The following is a 12153-nucleotide window of genomic DNA, read 5'->3' on the forward strand; positions in this document are numbered from 1 at the left end:
GGATACTCCCAATACATAGACCAAAGCCAGCATCAAATTCCCCTCTTCTCACCAAAGTGCCTTCTCTACCTGCTCTATGATGTAATGTTCTTTACTTTATAATTAGGCATGTGATTTCAATGGCAAGTGTCTTTGTGATGGTTCTAACAATGGCTTACATTTATAACAGGTAGTATGGAACTGATATAATGCTTCCTGAGAACAGATTTTGAAAAGTGGAGGGAAAGAGGAGAACAAGGGACTGAGCTCCTAAGGTGAGAGAGAAAAGAGTTCTAGACGGGGAAAATGCTGGGCACATAAAATATACAAACATTTATTGCACTGAATAGAAGCTGGGCATGTTACAAAACCAAACCAGTTGCTTCATCATTTTGAAAAGGGCTGGCTCTTTTAAGTAGGAAATGATAGAAAATAGAGGAAAGATTTGAACAATCACAGGGTTAAGTAGTGCATGTACTTATTCACTCTTGAAACATGTTATAGTAAAAAACAACCCACAGGACAGAAGATAATAAGAATAATCTCGAAATACCTGGAATACTGAAATACTAGATAACTATACAGAATATCAGAATTTTAGAGCTTTAAACAAATTAGAGATAATCTGGTCTCATGCTTCCACCTCCATTTTCTGAGAAAGAAACTAATTCCTAAAACATTATGTACTTGACCCAAAACCCTATAGCTAGGCAGTTAATCCAGTTCCAGTACCTCATAATAGGACTACTCCCTTATTTAAATGAAAGTATAATGCAGATACATTTTTAAAAGAACATTCTTGAAAATAAGCTGGTACATACCACTGTGTGGACTTGGTCATAGGTACTTTGGATTTTCCCATTTACTTTGTTTTTACCTGACAAAAACAAGAGGAAAATGACATTCTTTTCATTCTTCTTTTCCCTAAATCAATTCTTACTAGTCATTATGAAGACAACTACAAGTCCTGCTCTAACTTGGGCATATTATTTTATTTGCTCTCATTTCAAACACTGATTCCAATGATGTTCGAAACAAGGGATGATAGGAAGCAAGCCCAGCCCCATAAAGTCTTTGCACGTTCAATTCCACTGGCCCAGCTTTTTAACTTAGCATTCGTACATGTTATCGATTTTTGGCTCAGTTAGTGTTCATAGGTCAGAGATTGATTTAAAATATGACAATGGCCAAATAAATTGTTATCAACGATTGCTACTGTCAAATATTAGTTTACCATTTTTTTTAAAAAAACACTCACTGTAAAAAAGATTCTGAAATATCAATGCTCAAATTCTGTTTACTTTTGTATTTTCATAAATATGGATAATGAGAATTAACTCATTTCCTATTATACAACTAATAAAATAATTTAAAATTTGATAATTAGGAAAAAATATTACAGAAAGCTCACTCAAATAGTTCTAGGTACTTACTTCCAACAATAGTCTTGTGATTAAAAATCTTACTCCAAATTCCACCTTCTACATTGTCTTTCACTCCGAATTCATAAACTGTGTCAGGCTTTAGATTTTCCACAATTGTTTCAGTGGCCGGACAGAGTTGAAAAATCCATTTCTTTTCCTTATCCTTTTCTCTATAGCGAATTGTATAAAATCTGTTGAATAACCAAAATATGCTATAAAACCACAGGGAGATTCAGAATATACTTCCAGTTTCTTAATACACCATAGACTCCCACCTACTCTCAAGATTTCACATTGGCTTCTGTTTAGATTTTTTTTAATTTTCAGAGAACATAAAAACAGTTTCTCTGTGCGTGCTTAAGTTTTTAATTTCTAATTGCAAGTTAGGGGACTAGGTAACAGCACAGTCATGGTCTAACAGAATTCCAGATCTCTCAATTCTATTATTTGATACTTTCCAAAATGAAAGTTGGAAAACACTAGACATTCATTTTTTTTCTAATTATGCATAGAGAAGAACATAGGCATATTTTCATAAATATTTAATATTATAATTTCATAACTGTATGGGTTTAAGCCCATGGAAGGTACATTAGAGGTAATATCGTTTAACACCATAGAAGGCACATTAGAGGTAATACCATTCAATTTTGTAAGAGAGGAACCTGATGCACTCTAATGCATCCAGGACTTTATTTCAAGGGTGAAATTTTCTTACTATTAAAAAAAGGATCAACACCAATAGTCAAGCTGAGAGTACAATGAGAAAAATCGAACAATGCAAATTCAAGATCACTGTTACATATTTGCTTAGGGCTTCATAATATTCAGACATATATATCACAAGGTACTAATAATCCTCACTATTTTTTTTGCACCTTTAACACATGGTAGGTTTTATATATATTATCTCATTTAATTGTCACAAAAACATCTTAAGTGGTAGAAATCATTAATCCTACTTTACAAATGTGAAAACCATGTTTCAGAAAGATCTCTTAACTCGCCCAATGTCATCCAGCTAGTGATTTTTACTAGTGGCAGAACCAGAAAAGCAGGAAAAACTCCTCTGGCTCTGCTCTAAACAGTCTCACAAAGTGGGGAAGCAGGTCAGGAAAGGAAATTGCATTGCTACTGGATACAGCAATGAGAATGAATGAACTAGGGCTACGTGTATCAATATGGCTAAATTTTACAAACAAAATATTGAATGAAAATAGCAAAATGATGCACGTAGTTTCACATCATTTGCACAAAGATTAAAACACTCACACAAAATATGTTACCGTATATCATTCCTGGCAGTGTAAAGGGACAAGAAATACTGGAAGGATACAACATTTATGACAGTGCTTTGGCTCCCAGTGAGCAAGTAGGGAAATACATGAGACTAGAGATGGGGCCAACTGATAAACTTTATTTGCTTTTTATTCTTAAATAAACATTTTAAGTAAATAGAATAAAATAAAATAATAATTGTCATGTACTAACAATGGAAACATACATGCTTGTTATACTATTTTAGACTCTTTTTTTACATTCTAAATTTTCTCTCAAAAATTTAGTACCTCTCCCCCACTCCTCACCCTAAGATTCAGGTCAATTGCTTTTATTTAAAGCCCTAAAATCCCTCATTTACTCATGCAAAAAATGTTTATCGTGTCCTCTTTAAGTGCCAGGCACAAGCTCTTGATACCAAAAAAACCCACCCAGAATCTTTGGAAACAAGGGCCAGGACTGGTTACATAATTTGTGGAGTTCACAGCAAAGTGAAAACATGGAGCCCCTTATTCAAAAATGATTAAGACTTTTAAGACGGTGACAACAGAGCATTAAACCAAGCATGGGCCCTACTAAGTGGGGAACCTGTGTGACCGTACTGGTTGCACGCCCATGAAGTCAGCAAGGGGGTTATAGTTTCTTAAGTACAGAAAAGGGATGTATTCGTACATTCAGCCTACTTTCTTACTAGTCACAAACTACTGAAATGCTCGAAATCATTCATTAGCTTGCGTCTTCCTCGTAAAAGCAGCTCTCTGGGCTCCATACCCCATTCCAAAGTCACGAAAAACAGAACGAGTGAAGGAGGCTGTTCCAGCCAGAACACTAACTGCTACTGGGAACAAATGTTACAGAATACGAATGCTCTGTGTCCCGTGAGTTGAACCATCAACAGTAGTTTATGAAACACATTTGTTGACAAGTACGTCGAACAGAATTTCTGTCGTTTTTCCCGTGCCCTGGCTATTACAGGACTTCAGGGAAGTGCAGAGAAACTAAAATCAGACCAGATGGGCCTCCAGAGTTATGCGTCTCTAGTTTGGATACATTTCTGAAGTCCTGAACTGCTTGCATGATCTGGTAGGGGTGTCGGGCAACGCTAACAGAACTACCAGAGGCCAGATTCCAGGATTCCCAGGAAGTTTGATTTTATATCCTCTTCCTAGGAATGAGACAGACATGTTCTAAGACTTTGTTGAAAAAAATCTAGCCTGTAAATTTTTTTCTATTTTGATCACAAAGCTTTCTAACTAACCTCTCTTGTACCAACTTGGTCAGGAAAAATAAAAGTACAGGCAGCTAGGCCTTCTCCTAGGCTTCAGTTAGGTTACCCTCACCAACATTGGCTTAATTGATACTTGTATAATATAGGCAAGTTCTAAATTTTTAAAAGAGACAGTAAACAAGGCTACTTAGCTATAAAGTGGTGAAGTCTATTTTCTTGATTTTAAAGCAAAATATAGGCCTTATGATGATAATACTGTACAACCTAGCACAGAGTATGTACTCCATATATGTTGTGGAACAAATAGAATGGACACTTAGGTGCTCATAGGGTCATTCTAAAATTATAGTTGCTCTAAATGGCCAATGACTCGATCACCAAAATATTCTGATTTAAGCCATTAGGTCTACAATTATATTTTGCTATATGTTGTTGCATAAGAGTTCATTTACCAAACCTCAGCATTCTTATAGAATCAATGCAAATGGAAGGAGAGTTCAATAAATGTCTACATGGTACATTTGCAGAGGGCTTAGGATTTTTAAATTTATTTCCATGTATCCATACAATAAATTCTGAAATGAGCACAGCAAGAATTATTATAGAAGAGAGAGGCCAAGAAGTGCCTAAAGCCTGAGAATCAGTGACAGAACCAGGCAAATGGCTGTTTTCTGACTCATAAGCTAATACCTTCTGTGTTGCATTGGACTATCTACTGCAGGGCTCAGCAAAAGGAGATGCAAAAACAAGGTAAAATGACCCAGAATGGAAGAGAAGTAAAAGGAATCAGAAGTTCCTTTAGCATTACTTAAGGCTTTCACATAATCACAGACTTCCCAATATTGTCTGAGGACATCCAGGATCAAATGTTGATTGCACTTTTTTTCTGTGGTTAATTAAATTTGGACACAAATGCATAGAGAGGCAACAAGTCTACTAAAGACGGAGGTAACAGCCAGTGAATGTCATCAGAGCAGACCTCTGCAAAGCCTGACTAGCAATTTGGATTTTAGAAACAAGGATATCTCACATCCTAATTAAGTGGTAAGCAACTGTTGAGGGCAGTGTTTGGTTCAATGGTGATATTCTGTGCTTGGATCTCCCCAAGAGTCTCAAAACTGACAATAATCGTTATTATAACTTAAAAAATACCATAGCTCCTCCAAATGTAATGGAGAAGGCAGATAGTGGCTTGGCGTGGATATCTGCCAGCTGCAAACTAGTAGCATGCCCTCAGGAGGGTCTCTTTGCCCACTTATATATCAAATTTCTACTTTGAAAAAGAGGGGTTGGATTAGACAATCTTTGAATCCTTTCTGTTTCTAAAATTTTATTCTAGCTACAAATTAGACATTCTATTCTAATAAAATACAGAGGCATAACACAGGCTAGAAACCCTAGAGGCAGAAATCCCATAAATAAAATTTATGATGTAAATGGCATTGAATTCTGCCAAGTGGAGAAACTGAATAGTGTCAATAAATTTAGTCCTTTCACAAACTGGCCTGGACTGATGCACACGGTTGGCCAGCTGTGGGACTTTCTATACTTTTTTCAGCAATTCTTTTATTTCTATGTGATTAATTACTATATTTCCTAGAACATCTATTCCACACATCACACATTTTTTTTGCTCTCTTCACATCAAAGGACACTTCCTGACGCCCCCCGTTGTCAATATCCTTGCTTCTTGCCTTACTGAGACTGTGACTGCTGATATAAAATCTGCCCTCACTCCCTTCCTCTCAAAATCTGCCCTCACTCCCTTCCTCTCAAAGTCTCTCTCTCCCCCTTCACTCTCTCCTTGCCCCTCTCCAATTCCAGGGTTCTCCCTTCTTCTAAAAAATAAGTGTCTTGGTAATTTTATTCCATTTTCTTATTCCACCTACTCTGCATCCTTTCTCTTGATTCTTCAAGGACCTTTCTGAGTCAAAAAGTTGTTGAACTATTTTCCACTATATCAAAGCAAAACTAAAACTAATACTTCTTATTCCTGCCATTACCTTTTAACACAAGATTTCTCAAAATTAATCTACTTTCTTCTGTTTTCTTACCACTCATAATGCCTAAATCTCTTTGCAGTCTGGTGTCTGACCTGTTAGTACAGTAAAACATCATGGTCAAATCCAATGATTTAATCATCTGTAAACTTCATAACTACTTTAACATCTACTCATCTTTTCCAAATCTGTTCCTATTCCCGTTGTCTTCACATTCCTTCTCCCTGTGTCCAATCAGTTTTCAAGTCCAGTTATATTTCCCTGAGTGATATCTCTTGCACTTGTCTTGCCTCTACTACTAAGTAACACTTAAAGGCCCAGTTTGGGTTCTTACTATCTCTGGACTCAGAATAATTTTCAAACTGGTAAACCGTTTCCAAAATCTTTCTATCACTCACTGCTGGCCTGTTTAAGATCAAGAGAAAGAAGTTTCTAGTGATTTTAGTGCTATCTAAAATGGAACAGCGTGCCTGAAGTGGCAATTATCACATAAAATAACTAACATCAAAACTAACAAGACTAGCAGCAAACTCAGTATTTCTTTTTTTTCTTTTAAACATCTTTATGGGAGTATAACTGCTTTACAATACCACATTACTTTCTGCTGTATAACAAATTAAATCAGCTATACGTATACATATATCCCCATATCCCTTCCCGCTTGCGTCTCCCTCCCAACCTCCCTATCCCACCCCTCTACGTGGTCACAAAGCACCAAGCTGATCTCCCTGTGCTATGCGGCTTCTTCCCACTAGCTATCAATTTTACATTTGGTAGTGTATATATGTCCATGCCACTCTCTCACTTCATCCCAGCTTACCCTTCCCCCTCCCTGTGTCCTCAAATCCATTCGCTACATCTGCATCTTTATTCCTGTCCTGCCCCTAGGTTCTTCAGAACCACTTTTTTTTTTTTTAGATTCCATATATATGGTTTAGGATACGGTATTTGTTTTTCTCTGACTTACTTCACTCTGTATGACAGTCTCTAGGTCCATATACCTCACTACAAATAACTCAATTTCATTTCCTTTTATGGCTGAGTTATATTCCATTGTATATATGTGCCACATCTTCTTTATCCATTCATCTGCTGATGGATGCTTAGATTGCTTCCATGTCCTGGCTATTGTAAATAGAGCTGCAATGAACATTGTGGTACATGACTCTTTTTGAATTATGCTTTTCTCAGGGTTAACATCACTCTTTTTGAATTACGGTTTTCTCAGGGTATGTGTCCAGTAGTGGGACTGCTGGGTCGTATGGTAGCTCTATTTTTAGATTTTTAAGGAACCTCCATACTGTTCTCCATGGTGGCTGTATCAATTTACATCCCCACCAACAGTGCAAGAGGGTTCCCTTTTCTCCACACCCTCTCCAGCTTTTATTGTTTGTAGACTTTTTGATGATGGCCATTCTGACTGCTGTGAGGTGATACCTCATTGTAGTTTTGATTTTCATTTCACTAACGACTAGTGATGTTGAGCAACCTTTCATGTGTTTATTGGCAATCTGTATATCTTCTTTGGAGGACTGTCTATATAGGTCTTCTGCCCATTTTTTGATTGGGGTTTTATTTTTGATATTGAGGTGCGTGAGCTGCTTGTATAATTTGGAGGTTAATCCCTTGTCAGTTCCTTCATTTGCAAATATTTTCTCCCATTTTGACAGTTGTCTTTTCGTCTCGTTTATGGTTTCCTTTGCTGTGCAAAAGCTTTTAAGTTTCATTAGGTCCCAGTTGTTTATTTTTGTTTTTATTTCCGTTTCTCTAGGAGGTGGGTCAAAAAGGATCTTGCTGTGATTTATGTCATAGAGTGTTCTGCCTATGTTTTCCTCTAAGAGTTTGATAGTGTCTGGCCTTCCATTTAGGTCTTCAATCCATTTTGATTTTATTTTTGTGTATGGTGTTAGGGAGTGTTCTAACTTCATTCTTTTACATGTAGCTGTCCAGTTTTCCCACACCACTTACTGAAGAGGCTGTCTTTTCTCCATTGTATATTCTTGCCTCCTTTATAAAAGATAAGGTGACTGTATGTGTGTGGGTTTATCTCTGGGCTTTCTATCCCGTTCCACTGATCTATATTTCTGTTTTTGTGCTAGTTCCATCCTGTCTTGATTACTGTAGCTTTGTAGTATCGTCTGAAGTCTGGGAGCCTGATTACTCCAGCTCCGTTTTTCTTTCTCGAGATTGCTTTGGCTATTCGGGGTCTTTTGTGTTTCCATATGAAATGTGCAATTTTTTGTTCTAGTTCTGTGAAAAATACCATTGGTAGTTTGATAGGGATTTCATTGAATCTGTAGATTGCTTTGGGTAGTAGAGTCATTTTCACAGTGCTGATTCTTCCAATCCAAGAACATGGTATATCTCTCCATCTGTTTGTATCATTTTTAATTTCTTTCATCAGTGTTTTATAGTTTCCTGCATACAGGTCTTTTGTCTCCTTGGTAGGTTTATTCCTAGGTAATTTATTCTTTTTGTTGCAATGGTAAATGGGAGTGTTTCCTTAATTTCTCTTCCCGATTTTTCATCATTACTGTATAGGAATGCAAAAGATTTCTGTGCATTAATTTTGTATCCTGCTACTCTACCAAATTCATTTTCTGGTAGCATCTTTAGGACCCTCTATGTATAGTATCATGTCATCTGCAAACAGTGACAGTTTTACCTCTTCTTTCTGATTTGGATTCCTTTTGTTTCTTTTTCTTCTCTGATTTCTGTGGCTAAAACTTCCAAAACTATGTTGAATAATAGTGGTGAGAGTAGGCAACCTTGTCTTGCTCCTGATCTGAGTGGAAATGGTTTCAGATTTTTACCACTGAGAACGATGTTGGCTGTGGGTTTGTCATATATGCCCTTTATTATGTTGAGAGTTCCCTCTAAGCCCACTTTCTGAAGGGTTTTTATCATAAATGGGTGTTGAATTTTGTCAAAAGCTTTCTCTGCATCTATTGAGATGATCATATGGTTTCTCTCCTTCAATTTGTTAATATGGTTTATCACATTGATTGATTTGCGTATATTGAAGAATCCTTGCATTCCTGGGATAAACTCCACTTGATCATGGTGTATGATCTTTTTAATGGCCGTTGAATTCTGTTTGCTAGTATTTTGTTGAGGATTTTTGCATCCATGTTCATCAGTGATATTGGCCTGTAGTTTTCTTTCTTTCTGACATCATTGTCTGGTTTTGGTGTCAGGTTGATGGTGGTCTTGTACAATGAGTTTGGACATACTCCTCCCTCTGCTGTATTTTGGGAGAATTTGAGAAAGATAGCTCTTACCTCTTCTCTAAATGTTTGATAGAATTTGCCTGTGAAGCCATTTGGTCTGGGGCTTTTGTTTGCTGGAAGATTTTAAATCACAATTTCAATCTCAGGGCTTGTGATTGGTCTGTTTACACTTTCTATTTCTTCCTGGTTAAGTCTTGGAAGGTTGTGCTTTTTAAGAATTTGTCCATTTCTTCCAGGTTGTCCATTTTATTAGCATATAGTTGCTTGTAGTAATCTCTCATGATCCTTTGTATTTCTGCAGTGTCACTTGTTAATTCTCCTTTTTCATTTCTAATTCTGTTGAGTCTTCTCCCCTTTTTCTTGATGAATCTGGCTAATGGTTTATCAATTTTGTTTATCTTCTCAAAGAACCAGCTTTTAGTTTTACTGATCTTTGCTATCGTTTCCTTCATTTCTTTTTCATTTATTTCTGATCTGATCTTTATGATTTCTTTCCTTCTGCTAACTTTGGGTATTTTTGTTCTTCTTTCTCTAGTTGCTTTAGGTGTAAAGTAAGGTTGTTTATTTGAGATGTTTCTTGTTTCTTGAGGTAGGGTTGCATTGCTATAAACTTCCCTCTTAGAACTGCTTTTGCTGCATCCCATACGTTTTGGGTAGTTGTGTTTTCATTGTCATTTGTTTCTAGATATTTTTGATTTCCTCTTTGATTTCTTCAGTGATCTCTTGCTTATTAAGTAGTGTATTGTATAGCCTCCATGTGTTTTATTTTTTAGTTTTCCTGTAATTGATATCTAGTCTTATAGAGTTGTGGTCATAAAAGACACTCGATATGATTTCAATTTTCTTAAATTTACCAAGGCTTGATTTGTTACCCAAGATATGATCTATCCTGGAGAAGATTCCATGAGCACTTGAGAAGAAAGTGTATTCTGTTGTTTTTGGATGGAATGTCCTATAAATATCAATTAAGTCCATCTTGTTTAATGTGTCATCTAAAGCTTGTGTTTCCTTATTTTCATTTTGGATGATCTGTCCATTGGTGAAAGTGGGGTGTTAAAGTCCCCTACTATTATTGTGTTACTGTCAATTTCCCCTTTTATGGCTGTTAACATGTGCCTTGTGTACTGAAGTGCTCCTACACTGGGTGCATAAATATTTACAACTGTTATATCTTCTTCTTTGGCTGATCCCTTGATTATTATGTAGTGTCCTTCTTTTTCTCTTGTAATAGTTTTTATTTTAGTCCATTTTGTGTGATATGAGAATTGCTACTCCCGCTTTCTTGTGATTTCCATTCGCATGGAATATCTTTTTCCATCCTCTCGCTTTCAGTCTTATGTGTCCCTAGGTCTGAAGTGGGTCTCTTGTAGACAGCATATATACAGGTCTTGTTTTTGTATCCATTCAGACAGTCTGTCATTTGGTTGGAGCATTTAATCCATTTACATTTAAGGTAATTATCAATATGTATGTTCCTATTACCATTTTCTTAATTGTTTTGGGTTTGTTATTGTGGGTCTTTTCCTTCTCTTGTGTTTCCTCCCTAGAGAAGTTCCTTTAGAGTTTGTTGTAAAGCTGGTTTGGTGGTGCTGAGTTCTCTTAACTTCTGCTTATCTCTAAAGGTTTTAATTTCTCCATCAAATCTGAATGAGATCCTTGCTGGGTAGAGTAATCTTGCTTGTAGGTTTTTCCCTTACATCATTTTAAATATGTCCTGCCACACTCTTCTCCTTGCAGAGTTTCTGCTGAAAGATCAGCTGTTAACCTTATGGGGATTCCCTTGTATGTTAATTGTTGATTTTCCCTTGCTGCTTTCAATATTTTTTCTTTGTATTTAATTTTTGACAGTGTGATTAATATGTGTCTTGGCGTGTTTCTCCTTGGATTTATCCTGTATGGGACTCTCTGCACTTCCTGGACCTATTTCCTTTCCCATATTAGGGAAGTTTTCAACTATGATCTCTTCAAATATTTTCTTAATCCCTTTCTCTTTCTCTTCTTCTTCTGGGACCCCTACAATTCAAGTGTTGGTGCATTTAATGTTGTCCCAGAGGTCTCTGAGACTGTCCTCAATTGTTTTCATTCTTTTTTCTTTATTCTTCTCTGTGATAGTTTTTTCTACCATTTTATCTTCCAGGTCACTTATCTGTTCTTCTGCCTCAGTTATTCTGCTATTGATTCCTTCTAGAGAATTTTTAATTTCATTTATTGTGTTGTTCATCATTGTTTGTTTGTTCTTTAGTTCTTCTAGGTCCTTGTTAAACGTTTCTTGTATTTTCTGCATTCTATTTCCAAGATTTTGGATCATTTTTATTATCATTACTCTGAATTCTTTTTCAGGTAGACTGTCTATTTCCTCTTCATTTGTTTGGTCTGGGGTTTTTTACCTTGCTCCTTCATCTGCTATGGTTTGTCTGTCTTCTCATTTTGCTTAACTTATTGCATTTGAGGTCTCCTTTTTGCAGGCTGTAGGTTTGTAGTTCCCGTTGTTTTTGCTGTCTACCCCCCGTGGGTAATGTTAGTTCAGTGAGTTGTGTAAGCTTCCTGGTGGAGGGAACTGGTGCCTGTGTTCTGGTGGATGAGAGCTGGATCTTGTCTTTCTGGTGGGCAGGACCATGTCCGGTGGTGTGTTTTGCAGTGTCTGTGAACTTATTATGATTTTAGGCAGGCTCTCTGCTAATGGGTGGGGTTGTGTTTCTCTCTTGCTAGTTGTTTGGCATGGCTTGTCCAGCACTGGAGCTTGCTGGTTGTTGAGTGGGGCTAGGTCTTAGTGTTGACATGGAGATCTCTGGGAGATTTCTCACTGACTGGTATTACCTGGGGCCAGTAGGTCTCTGGTGGACCAATGTCCTGAACTCGGCTCTCCCACCTCAGAGGCTCAGGCCTGACACTTGGTCAGAGCACCAAGACCCTGTCAGCCACACGGCTCTATAACTCTGTCCAGTGTAGTTTTTGCTTTGATAATTCTTATCCACATGGAAAATGAAATACATCCCACAGGATTCGACTGGAGG

The 12153-nt window shown here is 37.0% G+C and overlaps 1 protein-coding gene across 1 annotated transcript in view; it reads right to left on the minus strand.

Annotated features, from left to right (window-relative positions):
* The window catches only part of ABI3BP (ABI family member 3 binding protein), a 259008-nt gene that overhangs the window by 142882 nt on the left and 103973 nt on the right, over positions 1-12153 (minus strand). The window contains exons 5-6 of the mRNA XM_082839240.1: positions 1413-1594; positions 801-856 (exon numbers count right to left, since the gene is read on the minus strand). Coding sequence (XP_082695366.1) covers positions 801-856; positions 1413-1594 — 238 coding nt within the window. The remainder of the gene's footprint in view (positions 1-800; positions 857-1412; positions 1595-12153) is intronic.

Source organism: Leucopleurus acutus, assembly GCF_964270905.1.
Source record: "Leucopleurus acutus genome assembly, chromosome: 5".
NCBI lineage: Eukaryota > Metazoa > Chordata > Mammalia > Artiodactyla > Delphinidae > Leucopleurus > Leucopleurus acutus.